The 20174-nt window shown below is 35.1% G+C and overlaps 2 protein-coding genes across 2 annotated transcripts; both read right to left on the reverse strand.

The window, feature by feature from the left end:
- Window positions 1-432: 432 nt before the first annotated feature.
- On the reverse strand, window positions 433-2412 carry LOC116010743 (probable L-type lectin-domain containing receptor kinase S.7). Its single transcript, XM_031250257.1, has one exon. The coding sequence runs from the start codon at window positions 2410-2412 to the stop codon at window positions 433-435; it is 1980 nt and encodes a 659-aa protein (XP_031106117.1).
- Window positions 2413-3682: 1270 nt separating this feature from the next.
- LOC116011018 lies at window positions 3683-11791 on the reverse strand. The gene is made up of 9 exons (XM_031250513.1): window positions 11536-11791; window positions 9114-11248; window positions 8407-8605; window positions 6177-8309; window positions 5318-5667; window positions 5043-5243; window positions 4386-4549; window positions 4066-4157; window positions 3683-3748 (listed from the first exon to the last, which is right to left on the reverse strand). Exons 1-9 carry the CDS (start codon window positions 11708-11710, stop codon window positions 3705-3707), a joined length of 5493 nt encoding a protein of 1830 aa, XP_031106373.1. The 5' UTR covers window positions 11711-11791; the 3' UTR covers window positions 3683-3704.
- Between the last annotated feature and the right edge of the window lie 8383 nt (window positions 11792-20174).

Here is a 20174-nt window from a genome sequence, read left to right on the forward strand (position 1 = left end):
CTTTTTTTCCCGAGGTGATAAAATAATGACTTCTTCAGGACTAGCTCAAGTGGTCGACCACCTAACTTAAAGTCAGCACTCTAAAAACATGGTGGGATTGTGGAGATGGAACCCTTGTGCACAACTCAACGACAAGGTTCTGGGATTTATGATTAGACTGGTTTAAGCTCGGAGTCTGATGTATCCAAAAAAAAATGGCTCCTTCACCAAAATCTCAATTCCACTTGTGAGAAGGAAGAAAAAAAAAAACATGGTTGGCATATGCTTCTTCTCCATTGTACATTTTGACATAGACACATCAACCCATGCAGGTTTAGTTGAAACCAAAGGTTACCAAAGAGGGTGACAAACAAGAATTTGAACTCAACACAAACTAAATTGCCTTAGGAATAGTGATGAAAACAATAGAAATGAGCAAAACCAAGAAGAACATTAAACAGCTACATCTCTTTCCTCTTCAATCGAATCTGACCTCAAATTGATTTCCAGGAATCCACTCTTTTCATCATCTGACAAGATCTCATTAGTCCTAAGAAGCAGAGTGTTAGAGAAAGTGAGAGTAGGCTTTATCCTGGGAACCACCATAGTCTCAACCTCATTCATTAGTGTCTGCAACACTCTTTTCATGGAAGGCCTTTCAGTGCTGTCAGGGTTAGCACAGCTAAGTCCCACAAGCAAAACTTTCCTCATCTCATCTTCACTGAATTCCCCATTCAATCTCCTATCTGCTGCTTCAATTATCCTCCCTTCATAGTGAAGCCTCCACACCCAATCCACCAAACCCTCCATTTTCTTGCCCTTACCAGGCCTCCTCCCACAAGCCACTTCTAGGGCCACGACCCCGTAGCTGTAAACATCGCTCTCCTCAGTTGCTTGCCCGTACAGAACATACTCGGGAGCCACGTACCCCATTGTTCCCGTGGGGTTCTTGTCGTGATCCATCAGCCACGACAGCCCAAAATCCCCGAGCCTCGGGGTATAGCTCGAGTCCAGCATCACATTGCTGGGCTTCAAGTCACTGTGAATCACCTGTTGATTGGATTCTTGCTCTTGGTGTAAGTATGTGAGGACTGAGGCTAACCCCACTGCAATGTTGTACCTGTGAGGCCATTTCAGAGACGTTTCCTCCCCGGTTTCTCGGTATAGAGCCTTGTCGAGACTCCCATTGGGCATATAGTCATACACAACAAGGAATTCCCCTTTCTCAGCACACCATCCTTGGAGCCTGAGGAGATTTCTGTGGCTCAACCTAGCTATAGTGGACAATTCAGCTACAAATTCGGCCCGGGAGTGTTTCAATCTTTTCACTGCTGCTATGTTATCTGAACCCCTAAAACAGGCCTTGTAGACAGTGCCCAAAGCTCCCTGGCCAATTATGTTCTTGGAGCTGAACCCTCTAGTGGCTGATCTTAGCTCCTTGTAACTGAATTGTCTGCAGGACTCTGCCACAGCCTCTGCTGCATCATCCACGGTATTCGCGACCTCTTGCTTCGTTTTCTTCATCGAACTCCACCAAAACACCAGCAGAACAGCGCACACGAACGCTGCGCCACAAATTCCAAGAACCAATATTAAAAAAACCTGGAATTGCTGTCTCCCTGGAACAGGGGAATCAGAGTCCAGATTGTGGGAATGAATTGTTGGTGCCGGAGCAGTGATTCCAGAAATTTGGAAACTCCAATTGTGGATGAAATGCTGCTCGGTGCTCCTCTCAGCCGAGGCCGAAAAGCCAAGAAACATGGAATCATTGAGGTAACCAGAGAGGTCTATTTCCACCTCCATTACAGGGGTTTGAGGCTTGAGAGTGGAGTAACTCAAGAAAACCTCAATTTTCTCCGGGCTATAGTAATCAATCCAAGCAGTGGTTGAAAATCCACTCTTGAGATTAATCCCACCCGGCATTGCACTTCCGGTCTTGACAGACACAATTGTGTCTATATCCAACCCCACGTGATTCTCATCAGGATCATCAAATTGCAAATCTTGCTCCGTATCAAACTCAACCGCCACAAATCTGTTCTTGGTGATCTGGGTCGAGTCCATGAGCCCCAAGAACCCTCCGGGGCTCCCCAAAGTGTGATTTTCAGGGGAGAGGAAGAAGGAGAATCCGCCCCCAGATGACCACGCATTCACGCTCTCAATCCGAAAGGTGAATCTTGTGGAGAAAGAAGCGGCGTGTTTGTCAAAGAAACGGATTGGGTTTTTGTACAAGGCGGAGCCGGAGCTTGAAGATGGGGCTCGTGACCTTCTGGTGAGGCTTAGAACGCCGTCTTTGACGTGTGAGTCTCCGAGAAGAGTGAGGTTTGTGGGATTGAAAGATGGGAAATCGAAGGTGAAGTTCTGAGAGACAGTGGGGTTGAAGAGAAGCAAGAAAAGAGAATAAAGAAAGAGGTTTCTTGAACGCATTTCCATGGCGATGATTGAAACGAGTTTTGGTTTTCCAGAAGCATGGCAGTGACCATTTGGAAAATGGAGGTGTAAGGTATATGGGCGCGTAATTCAAATAAGAAAATAGGAAATGGAAAAACAAAAATTAATTTTTTTTTTTAAATAAAAAAGAAGAGAAAAATCCAACAAAATGAATAATAATAGTAATAATAATAATAGACAAATCATGTTGTTTGGTTTTACATTCATGACGTAGTCAGACAGCAAGCCAACATTACCGTAACGTAGGCAACCATCGACTTGCCTATTAGTTGGTTTTACGGTTGTGTTAGCTAACCTTCTAGCTGCCTCGTGACCGTGTTAGCTAGTCGTCTAGCTGCCTCGTGACCGTAAAACTGATTTGCCTATCAGTTGATTTTACGGTAATGTTGGCTAGCCGTCTAGCTGCCTCGTGGCCGTAAAACCAACACATGCTGATATTGGCAACACTTAGAACATCTATTATATGGTTGCATGCTGATATTGACAACACTTAGAACATCTATTATATGGTTGCATGCTGATATTGGCAACACTTAGAGCATCTACTATATGGTTGGCATCGCTCAATATTACTCTGTATATATTAAACAAAACAAAAAGAAACACAAACCTTCAACTATCAAAATATTTACTTCGTAGGATTTGTCTTTTCAAGTGTCAAGTGGAATAGGAAGAATTGAGTTAGAAGTAATTTTTGCAATAAAGTTCAAGTCTTATAACTATAATACTATTAACTTTTAGTCTCAATCTTGATTTGTTATTAGTAAAAGCAAAACAATCAAATTACACGTTGGAGAATCATTAGAGAGTACATTTTGACACAATTGTTAAATTCCTTTCCATGGTCATTCTTATTACAGTGTTATGGCATCTAAAATCTTATTGGTAATCTTACAACAGTAGCTAGATGTTACACGAGAATGATTATACATGTATTTGTTCCGCAAAAGAGCAGTTCTTATGATTCCCTCATTTGACTTCCAATTAATAACTGAAACAAGTGACTACCAGATTGGCATTCATGATAAAACATCACTAGAACATTAAAATTACTAGGGCAATTTTGTTGCATCCCTCAGTATTGATGTTCTCAGATGCTTCAATTCAGGGAGGTGGGTGGACTACCCAAAACTTCATCTGACACTGTGTAAAGTGTAAACCATATGCACATAATCATTGTAATCTCATGACCACATGATTGGCAAAAGCCTTGTCTAGGTGTAGAACTTGGAAGATACCACTCAAAATTTTCTGAAAATTTCCAACAAATCCACTCACAGAGCCGTTTGTTTCTGTTGTACCCGCCGAGGGAGGAGAACTGCATACAAAGTAGAGATTGTTACACTAGGACAGAACTAATCGGTGAACATTAGAACTGATTCAGCATCAAAGTGAAACAAAATAATTTTCATGTTTCTTTTTAATGGTGCTATTATGTTTTTTTTTCCTCATTTATTACCATGCTTAATTTATGTTGGTTTTTAAGATATCAACGCAGTACATAGGTATGTTTGACTTACAAGGAGTTTACTTGGGAACTTTAGTTATGTTTTCAATTATTAGGTTCAGAAGAAGTGATGCTTAATACAGTTAGAACTGAGTATTGAAATTGTTCTATCATGCAGGGAAGCATACCTTCATCCATACTGCAGAAGCTTTCTGGGGAGAAAATGGAGTCGGGATCAATTTCTTGCTGCAAGGGAAGAACCAGAGCGACACAACTTTTGCTGAAAAAAAATAATAATAATAACACTTTTTAAAACTTACAGTATCATTGTAGATTAATCCAAAGTCAGATATTCATAGAACACTAGAACATCAGAAGTCATCACAATGCCAGCTTAATCACCAAAATTGAAGCAACTAAGATATAATCATATAGCTACCCAAAAAGCATAACCAGGATTCGGGATTGAGCAAGCACTAGCAGCATTCTAGTGGGAAAATCTAATTACCTTGCCCACGAGGGAATAAATTTTCGCATGGGTTGATCTTCCTCATCTTCATCATCTTCATCATCTGAACATTTATATGGAGAAATCTCATATGATTTCAATTGAGGTTCCTTGGCAGTGAAGTTCTGATCTTTGCCAGGTTTATCCAAGTTGGAGTGTATCACCTTGGAGAAATAAGTCAAACTTCTCAGTACCAAGATCTTAACAAATACTCAAATTCATGCATGTATACCAATCACTCAATCAGTCAAACAAAAAGATGGAAAGTTAAAAAATGACTTTGTTTTGTCCTCTTTTTACCACATCCATTGGACAGGTAATTAGGGGCTTTGAATTTGATAAAGAGAAAATTAATGCACAAGCCTCCTATGTTGCAGGATCTTAGGAGATCCAGAGGTTAGTTAGAATTTCACCTTTCATGTGATAAAGAAATCTAGCAAAGAATGATCATAAATTGTCTAGACATAGTGTGCATTATGTTCTTTTGATAAAGACCAAGGATATCATTGGAAGTTCCATGGAAAGAAATACATGGCTATTAACAAGGTTTTATAAGACCTGTATCAACAACTTATGAATGCTGTAACATACAAAAGAGTGCTGTGAATAAATTGACAAATAAGTGTAAAATTAATCATACTATGGTACAGTGTCTACCTTTTCATGTTGACTATGATCCGCAGAGGTGTCAAGGCATTCATGAGAGATTGTGGATACTGGGTTATCACTTTTCAAAATTTCAACTTGTCTGAGTTCACCTACTGGCTTATCAGAGGCCTTACAGTCTCCAATCTCTTTTTCCACGTGGCTTATATTCAATTTATCATCATTCTCCTTCATGCTGATTGCTTTTTCATCCTGGAAAAAGCCACAGGAGTGAATTATGTTGAAATACAATAGGTTGACAAAATTAGATATAGCAGTGATCTTACAATAGCAGAACACTTCTTTTCTATCTCTAATTTTCTTGCACGCAGTTTTTCCTCCTGGTCATTTTGTTGCCTCCGTAAATCTTCAATTCGCTTTCTTTTCTTCTCCTTGTCATTTTTCTCTTCTTCAGCCCTAGCCCTTTTCTTTGCTAAGACTTCAGCATCCTTTTTCTTTCTTTCCTCTTCTTTTTTTTGCTTGTTTAATTCCAACTGTCTCAAATTCTCTTGCTCCAGTTGTGCTCTCTTAAGCTTCATTGCTTCTTTCCTCTTCTTCCGTTCAATCTCTTTTTTCTCTTCAAGACGTTTTGCAGCCTCAGCTGCCTCCAGAGCCTTGACCTTTATATCTTTCTTTCCTGCAAAACAATAGCTGAGCTGAGAAATTTTTCACAACCCTACAACGTTGTCAAAGCTACAAATAAAGAATTTTGAATTTCCATGTCAGTGGTTCCCTTCATAATTACTTGAATCCATAAAACAATTGTACTAGGTAGTCTGCTTCCAAAGTAAAAAAGCCTTGAAGATAGTGGACAAGGTAAAGAAAAATTTAAATATACACACTACTGGCAAATTACTAGAGTTGCCATTATCATGCAATGAAAAACCAAGTTAACAAGATGAAATTGCTCAAATAACCATTTAAACTTTTAAAATTTAACTCAAAATTCAAAATAAGCAGATTCCAGATTGAAATGACAAGGCTTATTAGTTACACATATATGAAAATGATAGAAAATCTCTTAAGCTCCTTATTATGCTAGTATATGGCATGAAAAATTCAAGAAGCGAAACAATATATCTTCTAGATCAAGTGATATCAAACTAGTTTGGAATCACAGGTAAACGTGTGCAAAATCAGAATTACCTGTACACATAGAAGCTGCTTGTTTTTGTTGGACGAGTGGTATAAATGAAGTAACATTTGAAATAATGTTGTTATGTCTGTTATACCCTTTCTCCGAAAGCTTCTGCTCATTTCTCCTCAAACTAGTAGTAGCTGATGAATTCGGCTTCCTGGACCCATCTATATGTGAGTGCTTCTCTTTTTTCTTTCCGGTTGCAGAAATCAATAGTGATCGGTTTTCCTTTCCCACACTAGTATTTCTACAGTGGCTTGGAAGTTTCCTTTTGGCTTTATTACGTGTACCACTGAAGCCAACATCAGATTTAGCAGAGTCCATTCTACCACCAGCTTGAACCTTCTCTGCAGCAGAAACTGATGCAGGGGCATTCAAACAAGCTTCAGCAGTTACATCAAAAAGTGGTTGCCTTTTGGCATGACTATTTCCCACTAAGGAATCAATATCATCTTGGAATTCATCAGCCAATTTATCCACATTCTCATTTTCCTCACTAATAGTGGAGTCCTCCTTGATTGGGAAACAAGTAAGCTCTGGGTTTGAGTTCAATTGTTTCTCTGAGCTGCTAGAATGAAATGAGGTTCTTTCCCATAGCTTTCCAACAGGAGATGCATATGGGCTTCCAGATTTCCACCTGAACTTGGCACCAGAATAACCTAAACAATCTGGATAAGATATCCCTTGAGCAGAATACCCGACTTCTTCCTCATCACAACTGGTACTAGCTCTAGACTGTTTGTCAATATCCTCACTGAAAGGTGAGGTGCTTCTCAAGTCCATGTGCTCAAGACCTTCAGGTAGAGACTGATACAAGGTGTGTGACCTGTGCAATTTGAGAGCAGATGACAAATGGGACAATGATTTGTGTGTGCTAGCAGATCTGCATATCTGCTCCAGGATGCTAGCACGTTCAATTGTAGTCGTTGGAAGGTCCAGGGCTTCAAAGTTGATTCCAACTCCAGCAATATCTAGTTCTCCATCTGCTCCAGGGGGATCAATGACAAAACCCTCAAAAACGGGCATAGAATCATCAATACCAGTAGACTCTACTTCATCATGTGAAGAATGAACTAAAGAATGTGGATAAAGGCTGTCTTCCATCATGTGAGAGCTACTTTTTAGAACTATGCTCCCTGTACATAAGCTCTCATTATTTGCTAAACTAATATTGTTCTCAAGCATTGATGCAGTTTGGAAATTCTGTTCATTGGAATACTCACATGAATCAAAATTAGGGCCAGCTGGAACATCTCTGCCTTTTACCTCAATTATGGAATCACAAAAATTACCAACTGTTTCTTTACTTTCACTCGAGACCTGGAGTATCCCATCATTGGAAATAGTAGCAGCATCTGATTGTTCATTTCGCTTGTACCAACCATCTGTATCAAACGTTGAGTCACCAGGATCTGCTGGAACATTTCTCCCTTTTACCTCAATTATGGAATCACAAAAATCACCAACTGTTTCTTTACTTTCACTCAAGCCCTGGAGTATTCCAGCATTGGAAATAGTAGCAGCATCTGCTTGTTCATTTGGCTTGTAGCAACCAGCTGTATCAAACATTGAGTCACCAGGATCTTCTGGAACATCTCTACCTTTTACCTCAGTTATGGAATCACAAAAATCACCAACTGTTCCTTTACTTTCACTCAACACCTGAAGTATTCCATCATTGGAAGTAGTAGCAGCATCTTCTTGTTCATTTGGCTTGTAGCAACCATCCGCATCAAACGTTAAGTCAACAGGATCTCCTCTGCCTTTTTCCTCAACCATGCAGTCCTGAGAAGCAATTAAAGTCAAATCCAGTCCTGGCACACAGGAGTCCATAGTTGGGCACAGTTCACTAATAATGTTATCTCCAGAAGCATCCTCTTTCAAAACAACTCCTCCTTGTCCTTCAATGCTATGCAGATCTATGCTTCCACTGGCCATTTTTATGTTGCAAAGTCTTGGTATCTGGGAATTCCGAGAAGCAGAAAAACAATTGCTTTGTTGATCTTCAAGCTTTCTCCTCTTCACTTGTGGCCAAGAACTAACCTTAGTAGATCTGAATTTTCTTTCAAGTAAAGAGGAATTCATAGCAATTTGAATTTCCTTTGATTCAAGACTGAAATTCTCATCATCAACTCCAGCCCCTATAAAAAGCCATGTAAGCAGGCCATTTTCTTTCAATGATTTTGGACACATCTCCAAAACAAAAATTTACTTTTAAGACAAGACAAGATTGATTACCTTGAATGTAATTCTGTCCTCCAGCAGCAAATGAACCGGTAATTGGATCTTCATTTGCAACTTCCTTCGCCACACATTTTTTATAATCTCCAGTTGTCCTATTAGTCAAACTTGTGCTGCAAGGTGTCACCAAAGTTTTACTCTTGCCAGCACATGAGGCAGCTGTACCTTCATCACACCTTTTAAATCCAGAAACTCCCTATTTGATCAATTAGATATATAAGCTTGATAGAAATGGAAAACTTATCATGATGGTGGTAAAAATCTATTGCATATAGCATAGAAAATATCCATTTAACAACAATAGTCTTACAAAATTATTTAGAAAAAGTTACACTATTCAACAGTTACTTCTTTTACAAAACAAAATAAAAAAAATATGCAAAACCAAACACATAACGGTAGGATAGGAAACTGAACAGTACTGAGGAAAGCCAGCACTCATTTATCACATTCAAAGAAATTAGCATCTATCAGAAGATACACATGAAAACATTATTTACCATATGCAAATTGGACAAAGATTTATTCAGCTATTGGAATGTGCAACAGATTTCTATTGGCTAATTAGAAAAATGATGAGCATCAAAGAAGGCACTTGAAACTTTCCCCTATACACTTTAAGGTTAACTTCAACTGATATTTACGGGGAGAAGATTAAAATCTGTGTTAAAAATTGTAGATATAAAAATAAAGGTGAGGCGTACCACTTCTACGTATGGCTCTATTAAGGAGTTTGATCTTTCTATTGGACTAAGCTTCATATGATGGTGATTTGCATCAGAATTATTAAAAGTACTTGGCAGCATAGTATCTTCTTCAGGTGAAATGTTGGAATTTTCAAAACACTGCAAGGCCTCTGGATCATCTAAGCTACTTTTTGAAGCATGCACTTCTGTGTCTGATGCGTCTATCTTTGATCTGTCAGGCTCTTGGGCGGTGAATTCAACAGGACAGCTTGAAAGTCTATTTGACTTGCTATAAATATCTTGCTCCAGGGTGGATTGTTTCTCTGAAAATATAGTATGAGGGCTGCTAGAAGATAGCTTTTCTTTCAGTGAGAAACGATCTATTGGAGTAGAACCTATTTCTTTGATTGCTATGTCCAAGTTTTCATCTTCAGAAGTACAATGGATGTACTCATTCAAGTTACACTCTTCCATGTCATCAAAGTTGAGTTGCTTTGGCTTCATTAGCATAGAGCAATCAGAAGGCAATTCTGCAACTAGATGTTCTGAACCTATTCTTCCATTGGTTTCACTGGGACTAGATTGGGGAATGTGAGACTTCGATGAATCAGCTTCAGCATTTCCCAGCTGGTTATCAGCATCACATTTTTCAGGACCTGTCAAGATAATATTATCATGTGATGCACTCTGAATGTCCTGATTTTCACATGCTGACTTCTGTAAAGCAGCAGACTTGGTCCCGGAATCACTTGCACGAGCAATACTAGATATTTTATCAAGATTTGTTATGACTTCATTACCAGAACAACATTGTGGCTTTGAACTTCTATTGTCAAAGTCAATAGAAGGCTGAACCAATTCCAAATGCTTCTTAGCATCAACAAGCTTCTCCAATGTTTCCCTAGAAGTTTGAGCAATTATGTTGCTATTCACCTTGGCTGAGTAAGTGGATGCATCCACCTGTAAAGTTTCACTGGTGATAGAACACTTTTGGGTAGAACTCATAGATCTTGTGGTCCTACCGGAATAAATGCCAGTTAACTTTTTCTTCTTATAACTTGAACCTCTAACTGTTGCGTTGCATACATCCTGACTTTCATCAGTAATATCAGACAAGTTTACCACCTTCACCGATTGATTTGGCAAATCAACTGTGGGCTGTGCTTGACCACCAGAATTCTTATTAGCTATATCAGAAGAGCTATTCACTTCAAAAGAATCATACACATAATTCTGTTGCTTGGCAGAACTTCTAGACCTTGTAACTCCACCAGTGTATACATCCACCCCCTTTTCAAGCATTTGATGATCACCTTCACTTGACTCCTGAACTGCATAAGGTTCAGTATTAATCATACAAGGTTCAGATACTTTTGGTGACTTGTTAACAAGATTCTCTTGTTCAAAAGGCAACATAGACATATTTGTACCATTTGAAGCAACAGCATGCATATTCTTTTGACTTGACATGACATTCTCAGCTATGTCAGAATAGTTGTCAGCTTTACTATAGTCACTCATGCAGTTCCTTTTTATGGAACAACTTGTAGACCTCGTAACTCTACCAGTATAATTATCATTCTGATTTTCCTGATTTGGACAATTTCTTTCAGCTGGGAGCCCATTGCCTTCACTAACAAGCATAGAAGCCTCAGGAAATTTGTATGACTCACCAACTTGTTCAGACACAGAAGCAGAAAAATCAATCCCAATAGAGGTGACATCATATCTACACTTGATGCTTGATTGGCTCCTAGCTTTTGTACTTGCACTATTACGAAGCTTCAGAGCCTTTTGTCTGGATTTAGACCTTTGAATTTTAGCCAGCGACTGATCTGGAGCATATGAAGTGCTTTCAGCTCTTGTATCTGTCTCATCTTGGGGCAAGGTAACCCTTACATCCAGCTCAGGAATTGATTTAAGAACGTCTTCAGTGTTGTTATCATGGTAAACAGCTCTGCTGCTTGGCCCCTCTCCAGCATGAAGATCTTTACTAGATGCGTAATTTTCCACAAATGCTCCATCTGATAGCTCTCCATTATCACCTGTGACTACTGTCGTATTATAGATGGAGTAACGGGAATTGGGATAATATGTTGAAGGCCAAGCACGGGGGAGTAAAATCTCAGAAATCAGCTCATCTTTGTTCAACTCTGGGGCAAAAAAGATATATGGACTCAGTAAATTATACATATATGCATTTTTCTAAACAAGACTTGAATTACTAATAATTCCAGTGAGAACTGGAAATTAAAAAGTTTAAGATCCTGAGCCACAAAAGTGTCACCTTTGGACATCGGCTGAGAATAAAATGCACTAAAAAACCTTTCCGTTCCTAGAATTCTGAGAATTTTCCACAACTCAAATGGAACCCTAGAACATATAATCAAGTGAAAGTAGCAGAAATTTGAAATGAAAATCAGGAAATGACGTGACGTGCCTTTGAGATTGGAGGATAGAGAAGTGTTCCATAGCCAAGGAGGAGGAGTAATTCCTTCAATGAGGAGTTTGGAAGCGAGGTGTTGACTGTACAAATCAGTCTGTTGCTTCACCTGCTCGATGATCGAATTCTTCCGCTCGAAGATCTGAACGAGCAGCTTCTCCACCGTCGACATCTTCACCTGAAGCGCACTACCATTACTCACTTTACTGCATCGCACGAAGCCTCACTCAGTATATGACTCTGAGAGAACGAGAGAGATTGGGAATGGAGAGTGGAGACAAATCAAATCGCAAGAGCGCGAATAAAATTTCAAATTTGAAGGAATGAGAGTGGAAGAAGCTCGAAACGACGTCGGAAATGACTAGGTGAAATTTGGTTAGTTATTGGATTCATCATCGGCTAGGCCCAATAAAGGCCCCCATCACCAACCCAATACAGTCGGACTCTTTTCCACGTTAAAAATAAATAAATGGCCAAAGTCAAATTGTATCTAGGACTAAGACCTACAATGCATATTGTAATCGGCTGAATGTTAGTTCAAAATGACCCGTTGTTTTGTCTAAATTAGCACAATCTTTTTCTATTCTTTTACTTTTGTGAGCATTCACATTATAATAGGTAAATAATAATTTATGTCAAAAAAATAGGTAAATAATGTATGAACTGTAAGTAAATAAACTTGCAGTAGCAGAGCCACAATGGGAGCAGTGGGGGCAACTGCCCCCACTCCCCCACCCCTACTCCCACCCATTTATATATATTGTATGTGTAGTACCCTTTTATATACATATCTAACTTATAAATATGAAATTTACATAAGTTTAACTAAATGATTAGTTTGTTTAGATGGTAGGTTATTTAATTTTCTCTTAAATGTTAGAGGTTCAAATCCTACAACATAAATTTATAGTGAGATTATTATTTGTTACATTATATTTTTTTAATTTTTAATCTCATTTTTTAATATTAATAGAGGTTCAAATCCTACAACTTGAATTTATAGTGAGATTATTTGTTACATTATATTTTTTTAATCTCATTTTTTAATATTAATAGTGATATCAATGCTTTACAATATGTTTTCTATTCAAACTATTTTATCTAATTAATTATATTTCATATATTGTGAAATTTTTATTTGTAACATTGTGTTTCTTCTCTTTTTTAATAGTGATATGTGTGTATTATAATATATTTTATATTCAAACTATTTTATCTAATTAATTATATTTTATATTTCATTTTGAATATTTTTTAATCTCATTTTGATGTATTTTAATTTTTTATCCTAATTAACAACATTTTTTACTCGACCTCTAAGTATTTTTTTCAAAAAATCTTATTGGTTTTTAATCTTTCGCCCTCACTGTTGAAGATTTCTGGATCCGCCCCTGTAAACTTGCATTACATAATATGTTAACTGTAAATATATTATGTCAACACAAAAATAACGGATTAATGATTTGTCTTAACGTGTCCCGTGTCGTTAACAGGTCGACTCGTTAAAGACCCGTTATGTTTCGTGTCCTAATGAGTCAACCCGTTAAACCTATTAATAACCAACTTAACATGTTATTAATATTATCGTGTTAACACATTTACACAAACATGTTTATAACCGGCTAAGAACCATTGTTATTTAGGTAATACCATTTTTTCTTTATAAAATTTATAAATAGAATCATTGTTTTATTTTTTTTAATTTCATTATTAGTTTTTTTTTTTTTATCTTACAATGTTATATTTTGAAAATTTGTAGATTTGGGACAAACCATTTTGAATGATATTACAAAAGATATTATGAATAACTAAGGATGAATTTACTATAGCCAAGACCATACACCAACTATTGATATTCAACAATATGAGATATGAATTTTTATTGTGTTCAATTTTATTCTAAAACTATTATGAACTTCTTTAATTATGATTTTTGGATGTTATTTTTATCATTTTATGAATGTTTTGAATTGAATATTTTTTTGTTTGTTTGATGGGTTGAATTGTAGTTTTTTTTATAAATAATTTAATTTCAAATTTTAGTTTCTTTTAATATATTAATTAATAGGTTTAGCGGATTTAAATGTGTTTTGTGTTACATCATGTCGACACACCCAAAACATGTTAGCAAAATGTGTCTATCGTGCCAACCCGTTTACAAATCGTGTTCGTGTTAAGAATTTCAAACCATTAACATTAACGTGTTGCATCCATGTTTAGCATTATTGTATTGTGTTGTTATCGTGTCAACTCATTAATGAGCATGTATACTCAAATTGTCATGTCTAATTGGTAATAAACTTAAAGTTTAATATTCATAAGTTGAGTGTTTAGCATATAATTATGATTATGGTATAATTTTAAGAGATATTTGGTTGAAATTAAATAAAAATATTTTTTATTATTGACTTAAGGTATTAATTTTATAAACTTGTAGGTAACATATTATGTACAAGCAGATAATTAACACAATATGTACATATTCTAACATTGGTGTATATGTGAATTATTAGTCAATAACCTTAAAGTTAAATTAAAGATTCATAAATTGAATAGATACTATATATATTGTAATAGAGTCAGTAAAAATCATAAATTGAATGTTTGACATGCAATCATAATTATGTTATAGTTTCAAGAGACATTTTGTTAAAAATTAGTAAGTTTTATTGTGAACTTAAGGTATTACTTTTTATAAATCTGTAGTTAATAGATTATGCATATCTACCATTAACATATATTTTGTAATGTTATTTCTAATTGCTCATAAAAAAAATTTAAAAATATCACTAAAGACACGTTTATATGAATTTTTTTTAATACTAAAAAAAATTCATATAAACGTGTCTTTAGTGATAATATTACGAAATAATATTGTTTTGGACCTTGGTCCAGGCTTGAATTTTATGGAGAAATATGATTGGATGTTACACTGACTATTTGAGCCAATAAATAAGGTGGTTGGAGGATGCAACAATTATTTTTTGAATGATGAACTATTGTTCGTATGACTTTCAACAAAATGAAAGGTTGTAGCTAACTTCACATTCAACTGGAATAAATTTTTAGAAGCTACCAAATATTGTCGGACACCCATTGTTAATATCTATTCCGCACTAATAAGATCTTGTACGATTCAATGGGACGGTCGGTTCAACTACAATAGTATTAAATTAAAAGAATTAAATTCGTAATAAATATTATGTTCTATCCAGTCAGTTATCTTTTTAGGGGTTTAAGATTTTTAAAAACTTGAAAAATAATTTTTGGATTTTCAATGTTTAGTAAATAGTAAAAAAAAAAGTGAGTCAAAAGGAAAAATAAGTGTTTGGTCAAATGAAAATACTTTCATTTTATTGGAAAATAACTTTTTTTTTTAAAGAGAAGTTGTTTTTCAATTTTCATACCAACACCACACCAGTACCACTACCACCACCACTGCAACAACTGTCACCATCATCATCACCACCACCACCACACTACGACCACTACCGCCACCACACCACTACCACCATCACCTCCATCACGTACCGTCACCATCACCATAACCACTACCACTACCACTACCACCACCACCACCACCGACCACCACAATTTATATTATTGTTGTTGTTGTTATAAAGGAGAAATCATCATTTTTGTCCCCAATTGTTTTTCAATTGTCAGTGTAGTCCATAGTTTTCAATTTTAACTAATTTGACCATCAAATTGTTTTAAATTTCATCAATTAAACCCTTGGAGGATCAAATTGACGTCATTTTAAAAATAGAGAAATCACCATTTTAGTCCCTCAGAAGAGTTTAATTGATGAAATTTTAATTAAACATTTTGAGGATCAAATTAGTTGAAATTGAAAATTAAAGATTACATTGACAGTTGGAAAACAATTGGGAGACTAAAATGATAATTTTTCTTATTATAAATGTTGTTATAGTGTACTCAAAAAAAAATGTTGTTATAGTCTAAACAAAACAATTAAAATGTTTAATTACACACTTCAGCACATTTTTTGGGAAATGAACCAAACACACCAAGACACTTTTCTAGAATGCAACTAAACATTAAAAAATAAAAATGTTTTATAAAAAATGACTCGTTTACATAAGTCATTTTACTGATCCAAAGACACCCAGAGTTCAATGTTTTTATTAATTATATAAGTTGTGGTTATATTTTAAGTAACCCCACACTATTATGAGATGTGCACAAGACAACTAACATTAATTATGTATATCCCAAACTATGAGAAATTGAATTTTAAAATAGGAAAATTAACTGAAAACAATTTTTACTCTGGTACAACGTAGTATCAGTGTGTTTGAGGCTCAAACGCACTCTCATTATCCATGTGGGAGGGTAAATCGGGACATCGGGAACGCACTCTCATTATCCATGTGGGAGGGTAAATCGGGACATCGGGTGCCACTAGACCACAAGGTCTTTGACAAAACATAAGAACCAAATTCATTTTTTAACTTGCTTGACGAAAACAAATGCGTTGCTGAAAAAAGTGGAGTGTGGTAATCTTTAAAGAATTGAAGTTTGTTTTACAAGAATGATGCAGTGGCATGGCTTGAACCTGGCCAAATTAGTTTAGTGCGGAAAGTGAAGTGTCCACCTAGCCAGCTAGCTTCTGGTTACAACATTATGATCCCATTGAAGAATGGAGAGGAGGGGGCTTATAAAGGGATATGATCGACGAAGACTTATCTGAATTCAATTGGCCAGTGGTGCCAAAATGATCTGCCGCCTACTTAATAATTGCAGATCCCATGCAATATAATGCCATTTTCAATTGGATGGTACACAGATCCATCAGATATTGAATTTGCGTGCATCACTCTCCATTAAAGAAGCTGCATCATCTGTGTGACATTGCATGCCGATTAAAGCACTAGCTAAGAGAAACGTCTACTTCACTCATTACTAACACCACATTTAGCTTCCACACAACATTAAGAACGACGTTCACAGGCTCATGGTGGATATTTTGATGGGTATGGCACTATTGCTTTAGGTTTTTTTTTTTTTTTGGGCACAATATAATTCAAAGTTGGACAATGCACATGAACTGCTTAAGAAATAGGCAAAAGGAGGAAGAAGAGAGAACAAATAGTTTTTATTCTTGTGTATTCTGAAGTGAAACAGTGAAGGCCTATTTATAACGAAGCTTAGATGCTTTGTGGCCTCATGTTTGCATTGGGGACGGTGATCCACATGTTAAGAGTACAGGAGCCAGGAGTGCGCAAATAAAGTCAAATGAAGGCGTTTGCATTACTCACAATCTCCCACTAATGCAAACGTATAGTAAACCATAAATAATATAATATGAGCAAGTGTGAGGTTTGACAACTGGCACGTAGTGACATAAGGACTTCTCCGATATAGAAGTGAATCAAGGTCTTGAACTCTTTTTACCGGAGTTATAAGCCTTATGACACGTATCTGGCCTCCAAGTTGTGCTAATGTTGACAAACAAGCTAAATTTAGTCAAAAATAACTTAAATGCTCATGAGTGCTCTAAAAAGCTAGACTACCCTAAGCCCTTAAGTCTTCCATAGAAGGAGGCTAATCCTTCACAATACACTCAAGTATGTGATTTCATGTATGTATTATATATATTGTAAACTGCTTCTATGAGCCATGAAATCATTAAGAGCCAAGAAAAGCACCAACCTCACGTAAGTACTCACTATGAGCTCATCAAGTCTGCCTCAAAGGACTACTCATTTCTCAGGGTTATGAACTCATTAAGAGTATTATTTTAACCTTGATTATATTATTACACCAAGTCACAGGGATGAGTAGTGGTGTAACTATGGAAATCTTTCCATGATTTCGTTTAACCATGAAAGTGGAATCGACCATGAATTCATTAACTAACGGGCTTTAAATGCATTCCCTTTGATGTTTGATATACTAAATTTTGCTTGAGTCCTTTAGTGAAAGAGTCAGTTAGGTTCCTTTCGAATTTCACATACTCCATTCATTAATCATCAATTGCCTCACATATTCATGTTTGAGACATATGTGTCTTTTCTTACCATTGTAAGCACGTACTATTATTAGTCACATGAATAGTTGCTTGAGAATCACCGATGTAATGAAATTAGCATAAAATTTTTCATTATTTTTTTACAAGGTAATAGTAAATATTATATGGGAGGTGGTAGGCTCGAGTCTCAGTGGAAGTAATACTTACTCTTGTGCTTCAATAGGTTGAGAAAGTAGTTATGAACAGATACTGCATTGTAATAGAGTTAGTAGTATTAAAAAAAAAAAAAAAGACTATTCACAGTCTAAAAGAGGTGCAATTTACCAAACTACCCCACATATATAATGGAGACCATTGATGGGGGAAGGCACTAATACTGTAACGAAATTTGGAACATGATTAACATTCATGTATCCGATCCTATTTTTTACTTTCCCTTCTCACTATTTGTTTTTAATGACGTCCAAAGTACAAATAATCGCATGGATTTTTATTTTTTAAGAATATGAATTATGAAACAATAAAAATGTTCAAAATTGATTTACATGGATGGTACGGTGGCTAAGATATCAATGGTGGGAGGTAATGATTAGCTACATTCTTCAAACTTCAAAGCACTCAAAGATGATAATCAATGCCGCCTAATTATTAGTTTAGGAAAATAATCTCTTCAAAATCAGAGAGTATATAATTTGATTAATTTCTATTATAATTGTCTATTGATTGAATATAAGCAATTATTACTCCGTATTTTTTTTAATTATCACTTACTAAATAATGATTAGATATTATATTTAAAAAAATTAAGAGTACTCCGTATAATTTTAGAATGTATGGTACAATCTGATATGGTATTAATGAGATCAAGAGTTGATCCTGACCTATCAAACTTTTTCATTAATTTCTATTACCTTCAAAACTTTCAAAATTTTGTTTACACATGTATATATACTAGCATTTTGTATGCGCTATGCGAGAAAATTCATGCTTAATATTAAAATATAACTAAATAAAAAAATAAAAAATTTAAAAATTATTTTAAATTATATTTCACAATTTTTTAAATTGATATTTTAATAATATAGAAAAATGAGAGAAAGAATATAATTTATATTTTTTATTTAGTAATAATAATGTACACAATTTTCATAAAATTTATATCTACAAAAAAAAATTATAATACTAAGCTAGCATCCATATATGTTGCTATATATACATAAATACTATGTATTCTATACATTGTTGATTTAATATTCATAGATATTTAATTAAAATATAATTTACAATTAAATTAATTATTATATGACGATTTTAATAAAATGTTAGATGTAGGTGTATGGTAATAGTGATGAAGTTATTAAATAATAATGGCGTTATAACAGTGTAATGGCAATTTTGTCTAACAAAAATGCAGTATGGATAATTTTGTCAAATAAAATGAAATGTACAACATTTCAAGTAAAATGTATATTTTTATTATCACATAGAAAATAGAAAAAAATTATAGACATAACCTGAATTTACACCTACATATTATATTTTGATTTAATTAAATTATATCATATGTAAAAGTACGGTTGATTTCCTTAAAATTTTTAGTTTAAACAATTAATGTTAAATTAGCCTAAAATGCTTTTAAAATTAAAATGTCCAAAATCAAATAATCGATTCAAAAGTTTAAAATAAAATTAACAATATAATTTTGACCGAAATCATTCAAACAAGATAGATACAAATGACTTGATTCACAAGATTGAACATTGAAATTTAGCAGTTGAAAAATTATAATGTTGGTCAGAGTAACTATTGGACATTACTCCATTTAAATTCTAGTTTACCAATTATTCAATTTTAGATTTATATTTATAGATCTCAATTATTTCATCATTATCCTACAACGAAAACTTATAACTCTGCATGATTCACCATGAATAGCGTTTAACATATTATCATCAAATGCTAAATCCCTAATCACTATATAAGACTCCATAATAAAAAAATAAATAAAATCAACTTCTACAATTTTATATCATGATAGTCAACTTTGGGACTAAATCTAACTCGAGTGCTAAGGATTGCGATTGGCGGAATATCATTATTTTTTCTGATTGTCAAGTGGTTTGCTCATTATTGAAGTCGGGTTCCCCGAATTTATCCTACGTTGGTTGTGTTATTCAAGAATGTCTCAATCTTAAACGACATTTTGATTCTGTGTCGTTCAGTTTTATTCCTAAATCAGCGAATAAGTTGGCTCATGCTTTAGCTAGAGCTACTAATTCTCAGTCTGGTCCTCGTTTATGGTTTAATTCTATTCCTGATTGTGTTCAACATTTGATTAATGATTAATTCGTCTTGGTTTGTTTTAAAAAAAAAAAAAAATCTAACTCGAGTGCTACGCGCGCGCACATGCGATTGAGGTAGCTTAGTTCGTGATAGTATACACACGCGCGATTGAGGTATAGTAGCTTAGTTGGTGATATATATGTATATCTTATTGCCTTAAGAGATTTAGGGATGACTGATGAGGGATCAAAGCTTGTTATTATTATTTTTTTTTTTGGAAAGATTAAAACTTGTTAATTACATTAAATTGTAATTTTTATTTGTGATTTTTTATATTAATTGTGAAATTTATAATGTA

This window comes from Ipomoea triloba, chromosome 2, assembly GCF_003576645.1.
Source record: "Ipomoea triloba cultivar NCNSP0323 chromosome 2, ASM357664v1".
NCBI classification, from domain to species: Eukaryota; Viridiplantae; Streptophyta; class Magnoliopsida; order Solanales; family Convolvulaceae; genus Ipomoea; species Ipomoea triloba.

What these genes read in the sequence shown, in the direction of transcription:
- LOC116010743 (XM_031250257.1), bottom strand. Translation starts at nt 2,412, where the DNA reads ATGGAAATGCGTTCAAGAAACCTCTTTCTTTATTCTCTTTTCTTGCTT.
- LOC116011018 (XM_031250513.1), bottom strand. Translation starts at nt 11,710, where the DNA reads ATGTCGACGGTGGAGAAGCTGCTCGTTCAGATCTTCGAGCGGAAGAAT. An exon ending in TAGAGCCATACGTAGAAGTG is followed by an intron (nt 8,606 to 9,113) that starts GTACGCCTCACC and finishes TTGATCAAATAG; the next exon opens with GGAGTTTCTGGATTTAAAAG. An exon ending in TTTATTCCCTCGTGGGCAAG is followed by an intron (nt 4,158 to 4,385) that starts GTAATTAGATTT and finishes ATTTTTTTTCAG; the next exon opens with CAAAAGTTGTGTCGCTCTGG.